The sequence below is a fragment of the Lepus europaeus genome, chromosome 2 (genome assembly GCF_033115175.1).
Source record: "Lepus europaeus isolate LE1 chromosome 2, mLepTim1.pri, whole genome shotgun sequence".
Classification (NCBI taxonomy): domain Eukaryota; kingdom Metazoa; phylum Chordata; class Mammalia; order Lagomorpha; family Leporidae; genus Lepus; species Lepus europaeus.
The window spans coordinates 70201817-70217717 of record NC_084828.1 but is presented as its reverse complement, the minus strand read 5'-3'; the positions used below and the strand labels follow the sequence as shown (position 1 = coordinate 70217717).

General features: G+C 44.6%; 1 protein-coding gene across 1 annotated transcript; it reads right to left on the bottom strand.

The window, feature by feature from the left end:
• Positions 1 to 394: 394 nt before the first annotated feature.
• Positions 395 to 2476, bottom strand: LOC133748179 (zinc finger protein 384-like). The gene is given in 1 exon segment (XM_062176803.1): positions 395 to 2476. A coding segment is annotated over 1 exon segment (1746 nt). The 5' UTR covers positions 2386 to 2476; the 3' UTR covers positions 395 to 639.
• Between the last annotated feature and the right edge of the window lie 13425 nt (positions 2477 to 15901).

Sequence of the window (15901 nt, the reverse complement as noted above, 5' to 3'; positions counted from 1 at the left end):
CTCCAAGGAAAACCATAACCCACACTTCCAAGCCACCCTTCAACCCTTCGCCACCTCTGGCCCCTTGGGGACCACATCTCAGCCCCTGCCTCCTTAGAAAGAAAAGGTCTAATTCCCCCCAAATCGTGAAGTGAGATCATGGAAGGAAGAGAATGGCTCTCAGGGATTCGGGCACACGAAAAGCCTCTGTTCCTTTGCCGGCAAGGACAGAACAGGAGGCTGGTTGCAGCTAGGGCTCCCTCTTCTCTGTGATCAGGAAGGGCCAGCCTCTAGTCCACATCAGCCCAAATTTTGATGAGGAGGGTGAGGAGAGGGTGAATACCCACAAAGGGCAAGTTCTTTTGAGGTCATAGCAATCCTTCCCGTGAGCACCAACCCCCAATTTAACAGCTTCACTTGGGAGGGGAAGCTGCTGGATTCACCATCAGCTCAGTATTCCTTTGCCAATCAGGAAGGCTGATGTTCCTTTTGAAGAGGAGTGGAGAGTAAGGATGATGTCTTATGATGAAAAAGCCGTACCTGAGGCCCAAGGAGACGTAGCCAAGGCTTGTCAAGAAGAAGAGGACTTTTAAGAGGAGTTGGAGAAAGAAGGGACCAGAACTTCTTCCTCCTCTTCCCAGTGGGCGGTAGCATGGATCTCTAGGAGCTGGCCAGGTGCTCCACCTGGATGGTGCTGGTGGTGACAGTGAGGCAGATGTCCTTATGATGCTCCGCCGTCTTACAGGGGGTCAGGTCAAAGGAACACTGGGGTGGAGGGTTAGGGTTGCTGTCCCCACCACTGCCACCCTGGGGGGCTGCCCCAGGAGACTGGAAGTGTGGTGGTTGTGGCTGCTGCTGTTGCTGCTGCTGCTGCTGTTGCTGCTGCTGCTGTGACGCCTGGTAGGCCTGGGCCTGGGCCTGGGCCTGGGCTTGAGCCTGGGCTACTGCTGCCGCCGCCGCCGCTGCCTGCACTTGCTGCTGGAGATCAGGAGGGTTGTGTTTGCGCATGTGTTTCATAAGATATGTTTCTGATGTATATGCCCAGCTACAGATAGTGCAGGTGTACACCTTGGTGTGCTTCACCGTATGCGTAGATAGGTTGACCTCTAGTGAAGCTGCATCTGTGTACGCCTGATGACAGTTGTGGCACTTGAAAGGTTTATCTTTGTTGTGTTGCCGTCTGTGGGACTGTAGGTTGGAGAGCTATGTGAAGGCTTTCTCACAGCCTGGGTGCGCACATTTGTGTGGCCTATCACTGGTGTGGATTCGTGCATGCTGCTGGAGGTGGAAGAGCTGGCGGAAGGCCTTCTGGCAGTAGGAACAGTTGTAGGGCTTGGCCCCCGAGTGGATACGGAGGTGCTGGGCCAGGTAGGAGGTGTTGGCGAAGGTCTTGGAGCAGTGCGGGCACTTGTAGGGCTTGATGGTCTCCGTGTGCATCTTGGAGTGGATCCGGGTGTGCTGCTGAAGGTGAGAGAGCTGGCAGAAGGATTTCTCACAGAAGTTACAACTGTAGGGTTTAGCCCCCGAGTGGATACGGATATGCTGGGCCAGGTAGGAGCTGTTGGTGAAGGTCTTGGAACAATGTGGGCACTTGTGGGGCTTGGTCTCGGTGTGTGACTTGGAGTGGATCTGCATCTCCGACTTTGAGTAGAATGTCAGGGAGCACATCCGGCACCCAGGGTCACACAGCAAGTTCGTGGTGGAGCCAGGAACTGAGTCCATGAGCCCAAGGCTCTGTCCATTTCCTGTGCCGCAGTTCCCTTCGCTCCTGTAGGTCTTGCCATCTTTCTGATGGTCATCGTCATCCTCAGAGGAGAGGACATAAGGGTCATTCATCTCAGGCAACCCCGACTCCAGCATCCGCTTCTTCTTTCGACCCCGGGGGGACTTGGGAGCCACACTGCCACCTCCACCTCTGCCTCCACCTCCTTCCTCTGTTAGGGTTGATGCTACCTTCTTGGAGAGATCAGGGACCACCTGCAGGGCTTGTGAGCCAGGGGGAAGAGCTGAGACAATCATGGGAGCCGAAATGGGGAAGGTCTGAGCTGATGAGGCTGTGGTCACAAGAGAGCCTGAGGGGGACGTGATTACCAAACCCGGACCAGCAGTCACGAGTCCTGTAGACCGCACAGGGACCACCGTGATGTTCTGGGTCACGGACGGCTGACTGTGTGGAGTCAGCTGGTCTGACTTGGACTCTGTCTCCATGCTGATGCCCGAGGGCAAGGACACCGAGGCAGGCACCGTCAGCAAGGTGGGATAGTGAGGTGGAGCCAGCCCACAGCCCTTCTCCGGCAACAGCTGATCCTTCATCTTGTTGATGAGCATTGTGTTCTCAATCTGTCCTGAGACCGTGGGGATGGAAGGCCAGAAGTACAGGTTAGAACTGAAGTGAGATTCTTCCATTCTACCCTCTCTCTCTCTCTTCCTCCTGTCTTCTTATTCCTTCTCCTTTCCAGGGCTCCTGAACTTTCCGGAAGTGGTGCTGCAGCTCGTGCTCCCGAGAACCCCAATTCCTCCACGCCCCCCTCCCTCCCCTCCGCCCCCCACAGGCCAAGAGAAGACTGCAGCAGAGAGAAGGCAGGAGCACCAGAAACGAAAAGGGGGGAGGGAGGGAAATAGCAGCGTGTGGGGGGGCGGTAAGGGGGAAGGGGGAGAGTGCAAAGACCGAGTCACTTCCCCCTTTTTGTCTTATTTACCAGGATTAATCACAATAGCAATGCATTCTGGCCAGGTGATTGACTGTCTTAAACCAATCACTTGCGGTGTAATGGATGTCAAGGTTTGCTTACTGTTCTCTGGTGGGTGGAATCTGGTCTGTTCCCCTTTGTGAAAGGCCTCCAGGCTTCAGGCAGCTTTTCTGTTTACTATAATTTCCAATAGATTATTGATAGTAATGCTGTAAGAATCATTCTACACTGCACACTATTTTAATGACCTAGCATTTAATTCCTCTACCTGTAGAACTTAAATCTACTTAGAGAAGTTCATGTTTTCTTATTGTCTCACTTACATGGGACTTTAATTCTAATTGCACCTTCCTTTCCAAATTAAAAATAGTATATCCTGTGTCCCTTTTATCTAACTTCTCTATCTGAAAATTGACTTTCATTTTCTTAAGGTCCCCAAGGGAGCCATGCTGAGTTTCATCTTCTGTTTCTGTAAGAAATACACTCACACCAAGCAATTTAGAAGTTCTAGTAGAATTTGGTAGATTTTTTTCACTGTGTAACACCAGGGAGTGTGTTTAATAGAATTATCTAAGATTTGAGCAGAACAGGGAAGGAGATAGAGGGTTAAAGATCACTGTCTCCCTGGTTGTGTCTCTGTTCTATATCTGCTCCTCACCAATTTCCCCAAAGTTTAGTCTGGGAGCTCCTAAGTCTTCATCTTTGAAGCCTTCATCCTTTTCCCAGTTGGGCTAACGTCAACATGCTCCTTCCACACAGAGACATCGTCTCTCTAAGAGAAGTACCATTGCATCCACTGTGTTAAAACTACAACATTGTGTTGCTTAGTGACAGGGGCTTGTCCTGAGAAGTGAAGTTAGGCGATTTTATCATTGTACAGACATCATAGAGTGTATTGACATAAACTAAGATGGCTACCGTGTCCCTAGGCAATATAATCTTAGAGGATTGCCATTGTACCTGCAACCCATCACAGAGCCACTGAAGTACCATGGTGCAACACATGGCCATATTCTTTGCACCTCGGAGAAGACAGAAGCAAAATAAACAAAAGGAAAAAAGCAAGAGCTGCTCTGTTAACATAACACAACCCTGCTTACTCAAAGAGCAAGTTGCTCCGTGTTTGTGCTAATTACTCTAAATAAAGCAGCTTTTTGTAGGATTCAGCTCATTCCTGACTTTGGCCTCTTTTATTCTGCTCTCTAGTAGATTCATGATAGTCTTTTGTTTGTCTATGATGCCCTCCTTCTGCCTTTTGTTCAAGACCTTGTAAAAGCCTGAGCTCTTCACAGAGATCCCTGTGCAGCCACCTTCTGTAGCTGTCTTCCCTTCTTTCATTGGAATGTGTTCCCCTTATAGTTCAGTAGGATTTTATTGTTTAAGCCTCCCACCTCTTCCACGTCATCTTCTCTCACATCATAGACTCACACCTGTGGTAAATATCCTTTTGAAGTGAAGAGTTAATTTGTAATGCAAATAATTACTTCTTTATTTTTTCTCATCTTCAAGTAAAATTTTTCATATATCAATTTTTCCTAAAGACAAATTGAAGGCAAATTATTTCACACGTTTCACCTCTCTGTCACCTACTCTCCTTCCCTGTCCCACTCTTCGTCTGTCTTTTTCCCCTCTGGGTCTTTCCTGTCTCTTTCCAGGAAGGTGTCAAGCCCCTGTGTTTCTCTCCCAGACTCTGCGTGTATTGAACTTTCAGTTAATGGAGCCAACCTTTGTTGTATCAGGCGAATCACCTCCACCTGCCTCCAAGAAAATCCACTAAGTGGAGCAAGTGAAAAGAGCCTTTCTTTGGGGGTAGAGGCGGGGAAGTGGAATCTACTGGATTTGTAACCCCTGGCAGCTGGGGAATGCTGTTTCCTAACTGTCCGACTTCTTAATAACTTCCCTTTAAGTATGCCTTCTTCAATTGACAACTGCAAGAACTAAATCTCTTCGAGCCTCAGAGTTTTATACAGAGTCATTGAAAATACATGTGTAAGAAAGTATAAATTGGAAACCATGATTCATGTATAATAGAAAAACCACTACTTGTACTACATCATAGATAAGTTGCCCGAAAATAACAAGGACAAGATTTTTTATCTGGAAACTGGGCAGAAGTGAATTATGTTCTGGGAGGATTTTCAGTCAGGAACACTGAAGTTCTGTGGGTTTGTTTGTTATTTTTTGTTTTTCCCTAATCAACAATTGTCCTGTCCTCACCCATATGATAAAAAAGGAAAGGCCAAGGAAATGGGAGTGGTTCAATGAGATAAAAGTGTTATCCTCTTAACAGAGTTATTTCATTTTTGAAAATATTCCAAAAACAAAGCTGTCTAGAAGACTGAGATGGGGAGAGTGGAGGTAAGAGCAGAGCTTGCTCAAGATTTGCAGAGACGTAGTGAGGGACCAAGGGTTCCGTGAGATGAGTGACGTCATTCCATACAGAGTAGAAATATAAAGGGAAGTGGTGGGAATTCGGCGCAGGTGTTAAGATGCCCCTTGGGATTCCCACATCCCATATACAAGTGCATGAGTTCAGGGCCCAGCGCTGTGGCTTAACAGGTAAAGCCACTGCCTGCAGTGCCGGCATCCCATATGGGTTCCAGTTCAAGACCCGGCTGCTCGACTTCCGATCCAGCTCTCTGCTATGGCCTGGGAAAGCAGTAGAAGATGGCCCAAGTCCTTGGGCCCCTGCACCCACATGGGAGACCCAGAAGAAGCTCCTGGCTCTGGTTCCTGGCTTCAGATTGGTGCAGCTCTGGCTGTTGCAGCCATCTGGGGAGTGAATCAGCAGATGGAAGACCTCTCTCTCCCTCTCCCTCTCCCTCTCTCCCTCTCCCTCTCCCTCTCCCTCTCCCTCTCCCTCTCCTCTCTCTGTGTAACTGTGACTTGCAAGTAAAATAAATAAATATTAAAAAAAAAGAAAGAAAGAAAGAAAGAAAGGGCATGAGTTCAAGTGCTGCCTCCACCTCTGGTCAAACTTCCTGCTCATGTGCACCCTGGGACGCAGCAGGCGATGGATAAAGTACACGAGTCCCTGCCACCCACATGGGACCGAGTTCCTAGTTCCCAGCTTCAGCCTGGCACCGTCCTGGCTGTTGGTCACCTTTGGGAAATGAACTAGGGGATGGAAGACTTCTCCCTATCTCTCTTTAACCCACCTCAGCACTTGAAAAAAAAAAGTAGAAAAATGCTTTATTGATAAAATTAAATTATGCTTTTTTAAAAAAAGATTTATTTCATTTGAAAGGCAGAGCAACAGAAAGAGAGAGAGAGAGAGAGAGAGAGAGAGATCTTCCACCCTCTGGCTCACTCCCCAAATGGCCTTGATGGCTAGAACTGGGCCAGATCGAAGCCAGGATCTAGGAGCTTCTTCCAGGTATCCCACATGAGTGCAGGGGCCCAAGCACTTGGGCTATCTTCTGCTGCTTTGCCAGGCACGTTAGCAGGAAACTGGATTGGAAGTAGAGCAGCCGGGACTTGAACTGGTGCCCATGTGGGCTGCCAGAGCTTCAGGCAGCAACTCAGCCCCCTATGCCACAGCGCCAGCCCCATAGATTATGCTTTAGAAAACAGAGAGAATAAGGGGGCATTGAATGCAACCATTAGGACGTCACTTAGGAGAGAACATGCATACAACATGGGAGTGCCTGGTGTGAGTCCTGACTAATCTGATCCAGCTTCCTGCTGCTGTGTACCCTGGGAGGCAGAGGATGATGACTTGGGTCCCTGCTACCCACGTGAGATACCCAGATAGAGTTCTTGGCTCCTGGCTTTGACCAGGCTCAGTCTTGCCTGTTACAGGCATTTGGAGAGTGAATCAGTGGATAGAGATCTCTCTCTGCCTCTCTGTGTCTCTCTTTCATGCCCTCTACTTTTTAAATAAAATGAAAAGGAGTAAGTATAACAAAAAGAATTTAAAAAGAAGAGAATCTGTGATATACCTGTTAATGAGAAAGAAAGAATTTTAAAACTCTAGAAAGAGGATATATCCTTTCAATCAAGAAGAAAATGGCTGGAGTTGTGATGAAGTGGGTTGAGCCACTGCCTGTGATACTGGCATCCCATGTGGATACTGATTAGAGTCCCAGTGCTGTACTTCCAATCCAGCTCCCTGCTAATGGGCTTGGGAAGCATCAGGAGGTTGTTCAAGTGCTTAGGCTCCTACACCCATGCAGGAAACCGGGAAGAATCTCCTGGTTCCTGGCTTTGGCTTAGCCCAGCCCTGGCCATTGCGGCCATTTGGGGAGTGAATGAGCAGATGGAGGATCCTCTCTCTCTCTCTCTCTCTCTCTCTCTCTCTCTCAACTCTGCTTTTCAAATAAATACATAAAATACTTTAAAAAGAAGAAGAAAACAAAAGCTCTCCTGGTAACGCCATCCCACTCATCTTTCCACTGAAAGCCGCCGTCACCACCACCTTCACTCCTTTATCAGGATTCACTCTCAGGAAATGTGGGAGAGTTTTCAGAGTTCTTGAATTATTCTTTTAATAATTTCAGCTGATGAGCAACATCATGGGGGTGGAAAGCAGAACATGAGTTTTACTTCTTGTTGGAAAAGAAAGCACACAAGGAGAGCAAATAAACATACCAGTTGCTTTTTGTTGTGCTGCTCTGGTGTTCACACAGACTTGACCTCATCCTAACTCCCAAAGAGCAGAGAGGAGAGTCGCAGCCTCCAGCCAGCAGAAACACCCAGTTCTGCAGCCCTGGGTGTGTCATCTTTTTAGATGACGTATTTCACCAAAATACATCAAGCATTCAGAATACTTTAAAGAATAATACCTATACCTAATGGCTTTCTCCAATATTGACATTTTATCATCTTCATCTCTAATCATTTAAAAGATATTATAAATTACAAATACATTTAAAGTGGAATAACTTAAAGTATATCATTTACCCCCTTCCATGTCCAAAAGGAATCCCTATCTGGCATTAAATGGTTACCATCTGTGTCATGTTTTATGCTTTGCTGTGTGTGCATGTATCCCTAGTACAGGATCCTATGCTTTCAAACTGTATATTAAGCACTATTCTCTGAAGCTTGCTTTATTCAGATAAATTTGTATATATAGGTTTAGTACATTCATTCATTTTAATAGCTATATAAGCATACTATGCTTCTGCTGATAATGATTTAATTTTTATAAAGTCTTTATTGTTTTAAAAAGCTACAGTGACTATTTTTGTACAATATTCATGAGCATGTGTGCTAAACTTTCTCTTAAGACATAAACCTACAAGAGAAATTGCTGGTAGAAAGATTTGCAAGGCCGGTGCTGTGGCATAGTAGGCTAAGCCTCTGCCTGCAGTGCCGGCATCCCATGTGGGCACCAGTTCGTGTCCCGTCTACTCCTCTTCTGATTCAGCTCTTTGCTAATGGCCTGGGAAAGCGGTACAAGATGGCCCAAGTGCTTGGACTCCTGTACCTGCATGGGAGACCTGGAAGAAACTCCTGGCTCCTGGCTTCAGATCGGCTTAGCTCTGGCTATTGCAGCCATTTGGGGAGCGAAACAATGATGGAAGACCTCTCTCTCTGTCTATAGTTCTACCTAGCAAATTAATAAATAAATCTTTAAAAAAAAGATTTACAAATCTTCATTTTTTAAGATTCTCAAATTTTTTGACAAAACAGTTGTATTAAAGTACTTTCATGTCCCTAGTGTATAGAAGTTCCCATTTATCCACATTCTTTCCAGTCTTTTTTTTTTTTTTTTTTTTTTGACAGGCAGAGTGGACAGTGAGAGAGAGAGAGAGACAGAGAGAAAGGTCTTCCTTTGCCGTTGGTTCACCCTCCAATGGCCGCCGCGGCTGGCGCGCTGCGACCGGCGCACTGCACTGATCCGATGGCAGGAGCCAGGTGTTTCTCCTGGTCTCCCATAGGGTGCAGGACCCAAAGACTTGGGCCATCCTCCACTGCACTCCCTGGCCACAGCAGACAGCTGGCCTGGAAGAGGGGCAACCGGGACAGGATTGGTGCCCCGACCGGGACTAGAACCCGGTGTGCCGGCGCCGCAAGGCGGAGGATTAGCCTAGTGAGCCGCGGCGCTGGCCCTTTCCAGTCTTTTAAATTGCTAACTATAGACAGTCTGCAGCTTAAAATGGTTCCAATTTTCAACTTTATGATGGTGCAAAAGCAATATGTGATCAGTAGCAATTGTATGTCAAATTTTGGATTTTGATATTTTCCTGAGCTAGCAATATGCAATCTCACTCTCTTAAGATCCTGAGAAGTTGGTGGCGGACACTCCCAGCAGCCATAGGATCATGAGGGGAAACAAGCAATACTCTCAGGGTACTGTGTTGCTAAACTGTAATTGTTCAGTTGGTTAGTTGTATTAAATGAATTTCTGATATACAGTATTTTCAACTCATGATGGGTTTGTTAGGACATAGCCTCACTGTAAGACAAGGAGCATCTGTATTTAATTTGCTGCTCTAGTAGGTATGATTTGTATCTGGCACCTCATAGTTTTATTCCATTGTTGATGAGATATCATTATCTCTCTTGCAATTGCAATTTGCTTATTACTAGTACATAGAAACACAATTGACTTTGCTTTTTTTGTTACCTTATACCCAGCAATTGTCAGTGACTCTGGTTAATGCTTGTAGTTTATAGATTCCCTGTGTAGTCAAAAATTTTGATTGAAAATAAGATCTGTTTTGAAACTTCTTTGTAATTCTTACACCTTCTACTCTTTTTCATGTCTTATTACATTGTCTAGAGTGTTCAGAATGTAGAATGGAAGTGACAATATAGGGTAATAAAGTTTCATCATTAATTTTCTGCAAGATTCTGATAGATTTCTTGGTCAGTTAAGAGTTTCTTTTGGGGCCAGCATGGTGATGCAGCAGGTTAAGTTGCTGCCTGCAATGCCAGAATCCCATATGGGTGCTATTTGGAGTCCCAGCTGTTCCAGTTCCCAGTCCAACTCCCTGCTAATGCACCTGGGAAAGCAGTGGAAGATGGCCTTAGTATTTGAGGCCCTACACACACAAGGGAGACCAAGCTGGAGTTCTAGGCTTCTGATTTTGGCCTGGCCCAGCCCAGGCCATTGCAGCCATTTAGGGAGTTAGCCAGCAGATGGAATCTCTCTCTCTCTCTTGAAATCTTCCTCTCTCCCTCTAACTCTCTGTTTCAAATTAATAAAATCTTTAAAAAAAAATCACTATACAAGCTCCCATCTCAAAGTCTATATCTCTATCATTCTTCCCCAGATAACCATATAACAGGTTTCCTCATTTCTTTCACTCAAATGTCACCTACAAAAGGCATACTTTTTATAAAATAATTACTAATATGCACCCTGGAAGGCAACCCACATGGGAAACCTGGAATGAGTTCTTGGCTTCTGAATTCAGCCTGGCACATCCCTGGCTGTTGTGGGCATTTGGGAAGTAAACCAGAAGATGGGAGATCTTTGTCTCTGCCTCTTTCTGTCTCTTTGCCTTGCAAATAAATCCATAAAAAAATTAAAATAAATAAAACAATGTTTACATGAACTTTTTGTAAGATGGAACATGATAAATGAAGGATTTTCTTTAAAATCAGTATACAAACCAGGACATAGAATGACTTCAAATATATTAAACACAAATGTGCTGGGACTTAGGATTTTAGCTCTAGTATGTAAAAAGTTTGGAAGATATTACTCTCATACTTACAACAAGAAAAACATCTGAGCAAACTGAAAAATCAAAACTTCTTTTGGATCCATCAGAGAATTGAGATCTGCCTGTTTGGTGAGATAGAGGAATACAGAGAATCATAGTTTAGTTGCTAGAGCCATAAAGTGGTAGGAACTCTTAAACAGTGGTTTGAATCAGTCACTGGAGGCTGAGTATGACTAGTGTTAGAATGAATGAGAAACTCTTAGAAACAAAAGCGTTTAAGGGAGCATGCACACAGTTTTCCATGGTGAAGAGCCAGGAAAAATTCCCTCTGTCAAAGGTGGTGGTGGGATATAACCATTTTAAATATGCACTGAGTGTTCTCCATAGCAAAAGATTATATTGCAGTGGGAAAGATTTCACCAAAGCCTTCTGTCACCTCAACACAAGAATAATTACTCAAATTAAGCCTTCGATAGCCTTGTGACTCAACTAAGGGTGGTAAGAATAATCCAAGTGCTTGGATCCCTGCCTCATTCTTGCTCAACTCTGGATGTTGAGGGTATTTGGGAGTGAGCCAACAGACAGAATCTCTCTCTCTCTCTCTCTCTCTCTCTCTGCTTTTCAAGTAAAAAAATTAAAAATATAAATAAATAAATAAAACCTCATTGTTTACTTTTGGAGGATAATAAGAAGCCACCTATTTTTTTTTGAAAGCTGGTAAATATAAGAATTAAGCGTTCTTTTTCTTTTTTAAGATTTATTTATTTATTTGAGAGAGTTACAGAAAGAAAGGGAGAGACATAGAAAGAGATTTCCCATCCATTGGTTCACTTACCAGTTGACTGAAACTGCCAGGGTTGAGCCAGGCTGAAGCCAGGAGTCAGGAGCTTCACCCAGATCTCACAAGTGGATACAGAAACCCAAGCATTTGGCCCGTTTTCTGCTGCTTTCCAGGTTATTAGCAGGGAACTGGATTGGAAGTGGAGGAGCCGGGACATGAACTGACACCCATATGGGATGCAGGTGTTACAGGCAGCAGCTTTACTGGCTAAGCAACAACGCTGGCCCCCAAGCATTCATCTTATACAATTTGAACCAGAGTACAAACAAATTTTTGGTGAGGGAAAGTATTTCTTAATAGAAATACTTCTACTAGGGCCTGGCATTGTGCAATAAGATGCCACATGTGATGCCAGCATCCAGCATGGAAGCACTGGTTCAAGTCACCTCTGATCCAGCTCCTGGCTAATGCGCATGGGGAAGCATCAGATGATAACCCGAGTACTTGAGCCCCTACCATCCAAGTGGGATATCTGGTTGGAGTTCCAGACTCCTGCTTTGAGTCAGCCCAGCTCTGGCCATTGTGAACATTTGGGAAGTAAACCAGCACATGGGAGATTCTCTCTCTCTCTCCCCCCCCCCGCCCCCTACTGCTATCTCTCTGTAACTGCAATTCAAATAAATAAATAAATAAATCTTTTAAAAAAACAAATAAAAGATATGCCACTATTAATAAATGCAGAAGGAATGGGTTGCCATAACTAAATACTACACAGTAGCTTAAACAAAAAAACAGTTTTGTCTCATAGTTCTGGGGACATCTAAACCTAATTACCTAAATGCCCTACCTCCTATTAATATCACATTGGTGATTAGGGTTTCAACATTCACACTCTGAGGGGAAACAAACATTCAATCCATAATCCTAATGAAATAGTAGATCTTGGAAATGACCAGAAATGGTTGTTAAAATATTAGGTAAAAAGCTGACAGGATATTTGACATGTACAGATCAGGCTCTAATGCCTAGAACACAGATCTCTCTCTCTCTCTCTCTCTCTCTCTCTCTCTCTCTCTCTCTCTTAAGATTTGTTTATTTATTGGAAAGACAGAGTTGCAGAGAGGCAGAGGCAGAGAGAGAGAGAGAGAGAGAGATCTTCCATCCACTGGTTCACTCAGATTTCTGCAATGACCAGAGCTGAGCTGATCCAAAGCCAGGAGCCAGGAGCTTCTTCTGGGTCTCCCACATGGGTGCAGGGGTCCAAGGACTTGGGCCATCCTCCACTGCCTTCCCAGGCCCTAGCAGAGAGCTGGATCAGAAGTGGAGCAGCCAGGTTTCAAACTGGTGTCCATATGGGATGCCAGCACTGCAGGGGGCAGCCTTACCCTGCTAACCCACAGTGCTAGTGCTGACATCTTGGATTTACTTCAAAATAACCCAGTGGTAGCAAGAAGGGGAATGGATAAGAATGTAGTAGACACAAACTGGCCATGGGCTGACTGGCTGGCAGCAAGAAAATAGCACCAGCTGCTGTTTAATGTTTTTGAAAAAAAAAAAATAGAGAAGGTCTTGTTCATTGAACTCACTGCAAATGAGATCATAGAATCAGGGTTAGCAGTCATTACTATGACTCCCTTCTGACTGCAGGGGAGTTTATGACAATGGCTAGAATGCCTCCCCTGGCTTTGAAGCAGATACCCAGTTGCGAGCTGCATCTCTGCCACCCTACATCACCCCCACTGCTGAACACACAATTATGGTTCCCATATCTGCTCAGTTGTGTGAGGAAAAAAAATGAAGAAATTTCAGCAGACCTCAGGAAAAGAAACAAATGTTTCCAACCAACTTGAACCAGTTCCAAACAACTTGAACCAGAGTGCTCCTCTGGGAGAGGTTAACATGAAGGAGAGCGCACTAGCCCAATAGGAAGGCTCCCAAGGAGACAGAGCCCCAGGGGCAAAGATTGAAGCAATACTCACCTCCATTGTGGACTATGTGTTTCCTTCTGGTGCTGAACATTGGAGGTTGTGGTTTTGTTTTGTCAAAGAAGGTGATGCTTCTCTCTTTCATATCACTAGTCAGTCAGCAATTGTGTGGAATGGAAGGAATGGCAAGATAACCAGAAGCACCAAGGCATTGTCAGAACACTGTCAGCCCTGAGAGGAATTCTCAGGCCATTTTGTTAGTGTTCCAGAATATTCTTTTCTTGGTAAAACTCTGCATATCCTTTGTAAAATGGTCAAGTCAATTATTTTCCTTTTTGTCCCTGTAAGTAGATCCACATTCATCAAGCTGCATATTCTTACAGTTCGGAAGACACGTGAGACTTATATGCCACCACTTTGTATAATCTTACTAGCAAACTACTACACTGTTTTCTAATGAAGTGTTTATTTCCTGCATTAGCCTGTGATTTCAAAAGCAAAAACCCTAGGGTGGGCATTGTGGCACAGCAGGTTAAGTCTGCTGGTTCTACTCCTGGATGCCCTGCTTCTAATCCAGCTTCCTGCTACGCACCTGGGAAGGCAGTGGAAGACAGCTCAAGTGCTTGAGTCCCTGCATTCACATGGGATTCCTGGATGGAGTTCTGGGCTCCTAACTTCAGCCTAGCCCACTCCAGCTGTTGCAGGCATTTGAAGAGTGATCTAGCAGACAAACGATTTCTTTCTCTCTCTCTCTCTGCATTTCAAGTGAATAAATAAATCTTTTTTTTTTTTTTTAAAAAAAAGCAAAAGTCTTGATATTTCCACTTTTGAAACTCTACCGTGTAGAAAATGTGCAACACAGTAAGGGGCTGTAGGATGAACAGATCATTCACTCCACAAACATTATTGAGCAGGAAGGCTAACCATATGAAATGATAACTTTTAAAATCCTTTTTACGTCCAAATGAACATTCCAATGTGACGTCTTGTCAATGACTTCAAAATCACACACACACAGACTTTCAAGTCACTCTAACTCATATACTCACACCTTTAAAAAATTCATAACCACATTACTTAGCTTGACCTCTTTGTGAGACATGAATTTCAATGACTTGGTTATTTTCTAAAATTTAAAGCACATGCACAATGTTATCCTTATGAATATTCAACCGAATGTGCTGCCCAGTCTGAATTCCTTTCCCAAACTCGGTTGCCAAATGTTGCTCCAAAATGGTTTTGAGTAAATGCAGGGTTGTTAGAAGAGGGCTCTACTCTCTGGATTATCTTCTTAGATGTCAAGGTTACATCTTCTTTTTCAAAATTCTGTTTTAAAAAATCAGTGGCAAGACTGTATAGAGATAATTATTATAAGTAGGCAGGTTATATTACTTGTGTACCCTGGCCCCCAAATGCCAATGACTGAGAGGGAGTAGAGAAATAATAGCACAGGCTCTGCAACCACATGTTCCTGAAGTCAAGGTAACTTTAAACAGTGATTTGACTGTTCCAGCCCTGTTTCTTCAAGTAAAAAACAAGAACAATCATACATTTTGGAAGGATTAGAGATTTGTTAGAGGAACCTTAAGATTAAGAGCACTGAAACAGAATTAGTGTGAGTTGATCTGATTAGTGAGCTACAAGACAAACTCAGCTCATTAATTTCGAATGTGGTTCTCTGATAATGAACAGCTAGATAATGAGTAGCAAATGATGATAACATTTCTATTTATTTATCTATAAATATTGTCATATGATGTTTTTTCACCTTCTCTCATCTCTTTAGGATAATCTCTTGTGGTTTGGATATAATTTGATAGATTATCTGAGCAAAGCCAAGCTTTTTAATGCTATGCAGAATACATGTAGTTTTGGAGTTTCTCTTGGTCTGTAAATTCCAGGAAGATAGGTGCATTCTGTGGCGGCATTTGTCATTCAGTTCCAAAGCTCTAGAGAGCCCCTGGCACTTATTTGGAAGTTGATACAATTTTCTTGATCTTGACTGGACAAATGAACAAATACTGGGTGTTAGAGGGAATCAGAATAATGGAGCAATACCCCTGCTCCCTATACATTAGGAAGTCCCTGATCAAGACATTGTTGTTGTTGTTTTTAAGATTTATTTATTTATTTACTTATTTGAAAGGCAGAGTTACAGAGAGAGAGGCAGAGGCAGAGAGAGAAAGAGGTCTTCCATCTGCTGGTTCACTCCCCAGGGGGCCGCAACACCCAGAGCTGAGCCAATCCAAAGCCAGGAGCCAGGAGCTTCTTCTAGGTCTCCCACACAGGTGCAGGGGCCCAAGGATTTGGGCCATCTTCTACTGCTTTCCCAGGCCATAGCAGAGAACTGGATGGGAAGCGCAGCAGCTGGGGCTCGAACTGGAACCCATATGGGATGCCTGCACTGCAGGCAGTGGATTTACCTGCTATGCCACAGTGCAGGCCCCAAGACATTGGTTTTTATGTACTGATTCATTGAAATGATTTCCATAGACCATCAAAAACCAATGGGACAAAGTTAGGATTACCTAATGGGGCCGTGGAAGTTGAACACCAATCTTTACTCTTTCTTCTTTCTTTATAAAAACTAGCAATCTTGGGGCCAGCGCTGTGGCATAGCGGGTAAAGCCACCGCGTGAAGTGCCTGCATCCCGTATGAGTGCCATTTCAAGTCCCAGCTGCTCCACTTCTGATCCAGCTCTCTGCTCTGGCCTGAGAAAGCAGCACAAGATGGCCCAAGTCCTTGGGCCCCTGCACCCACGTGGGAGATCCAGAACAAGTTCCTGGCTCCTGGCTTCGGATCAGCACAGCTCTGGCCATTGTGGCCAATTGAGGAGTGAACAGCGGATGGAAAAAACTAGCAATCCATGGGGTCCATGTCGTGGCGTTAGTAATATTTATTTATTT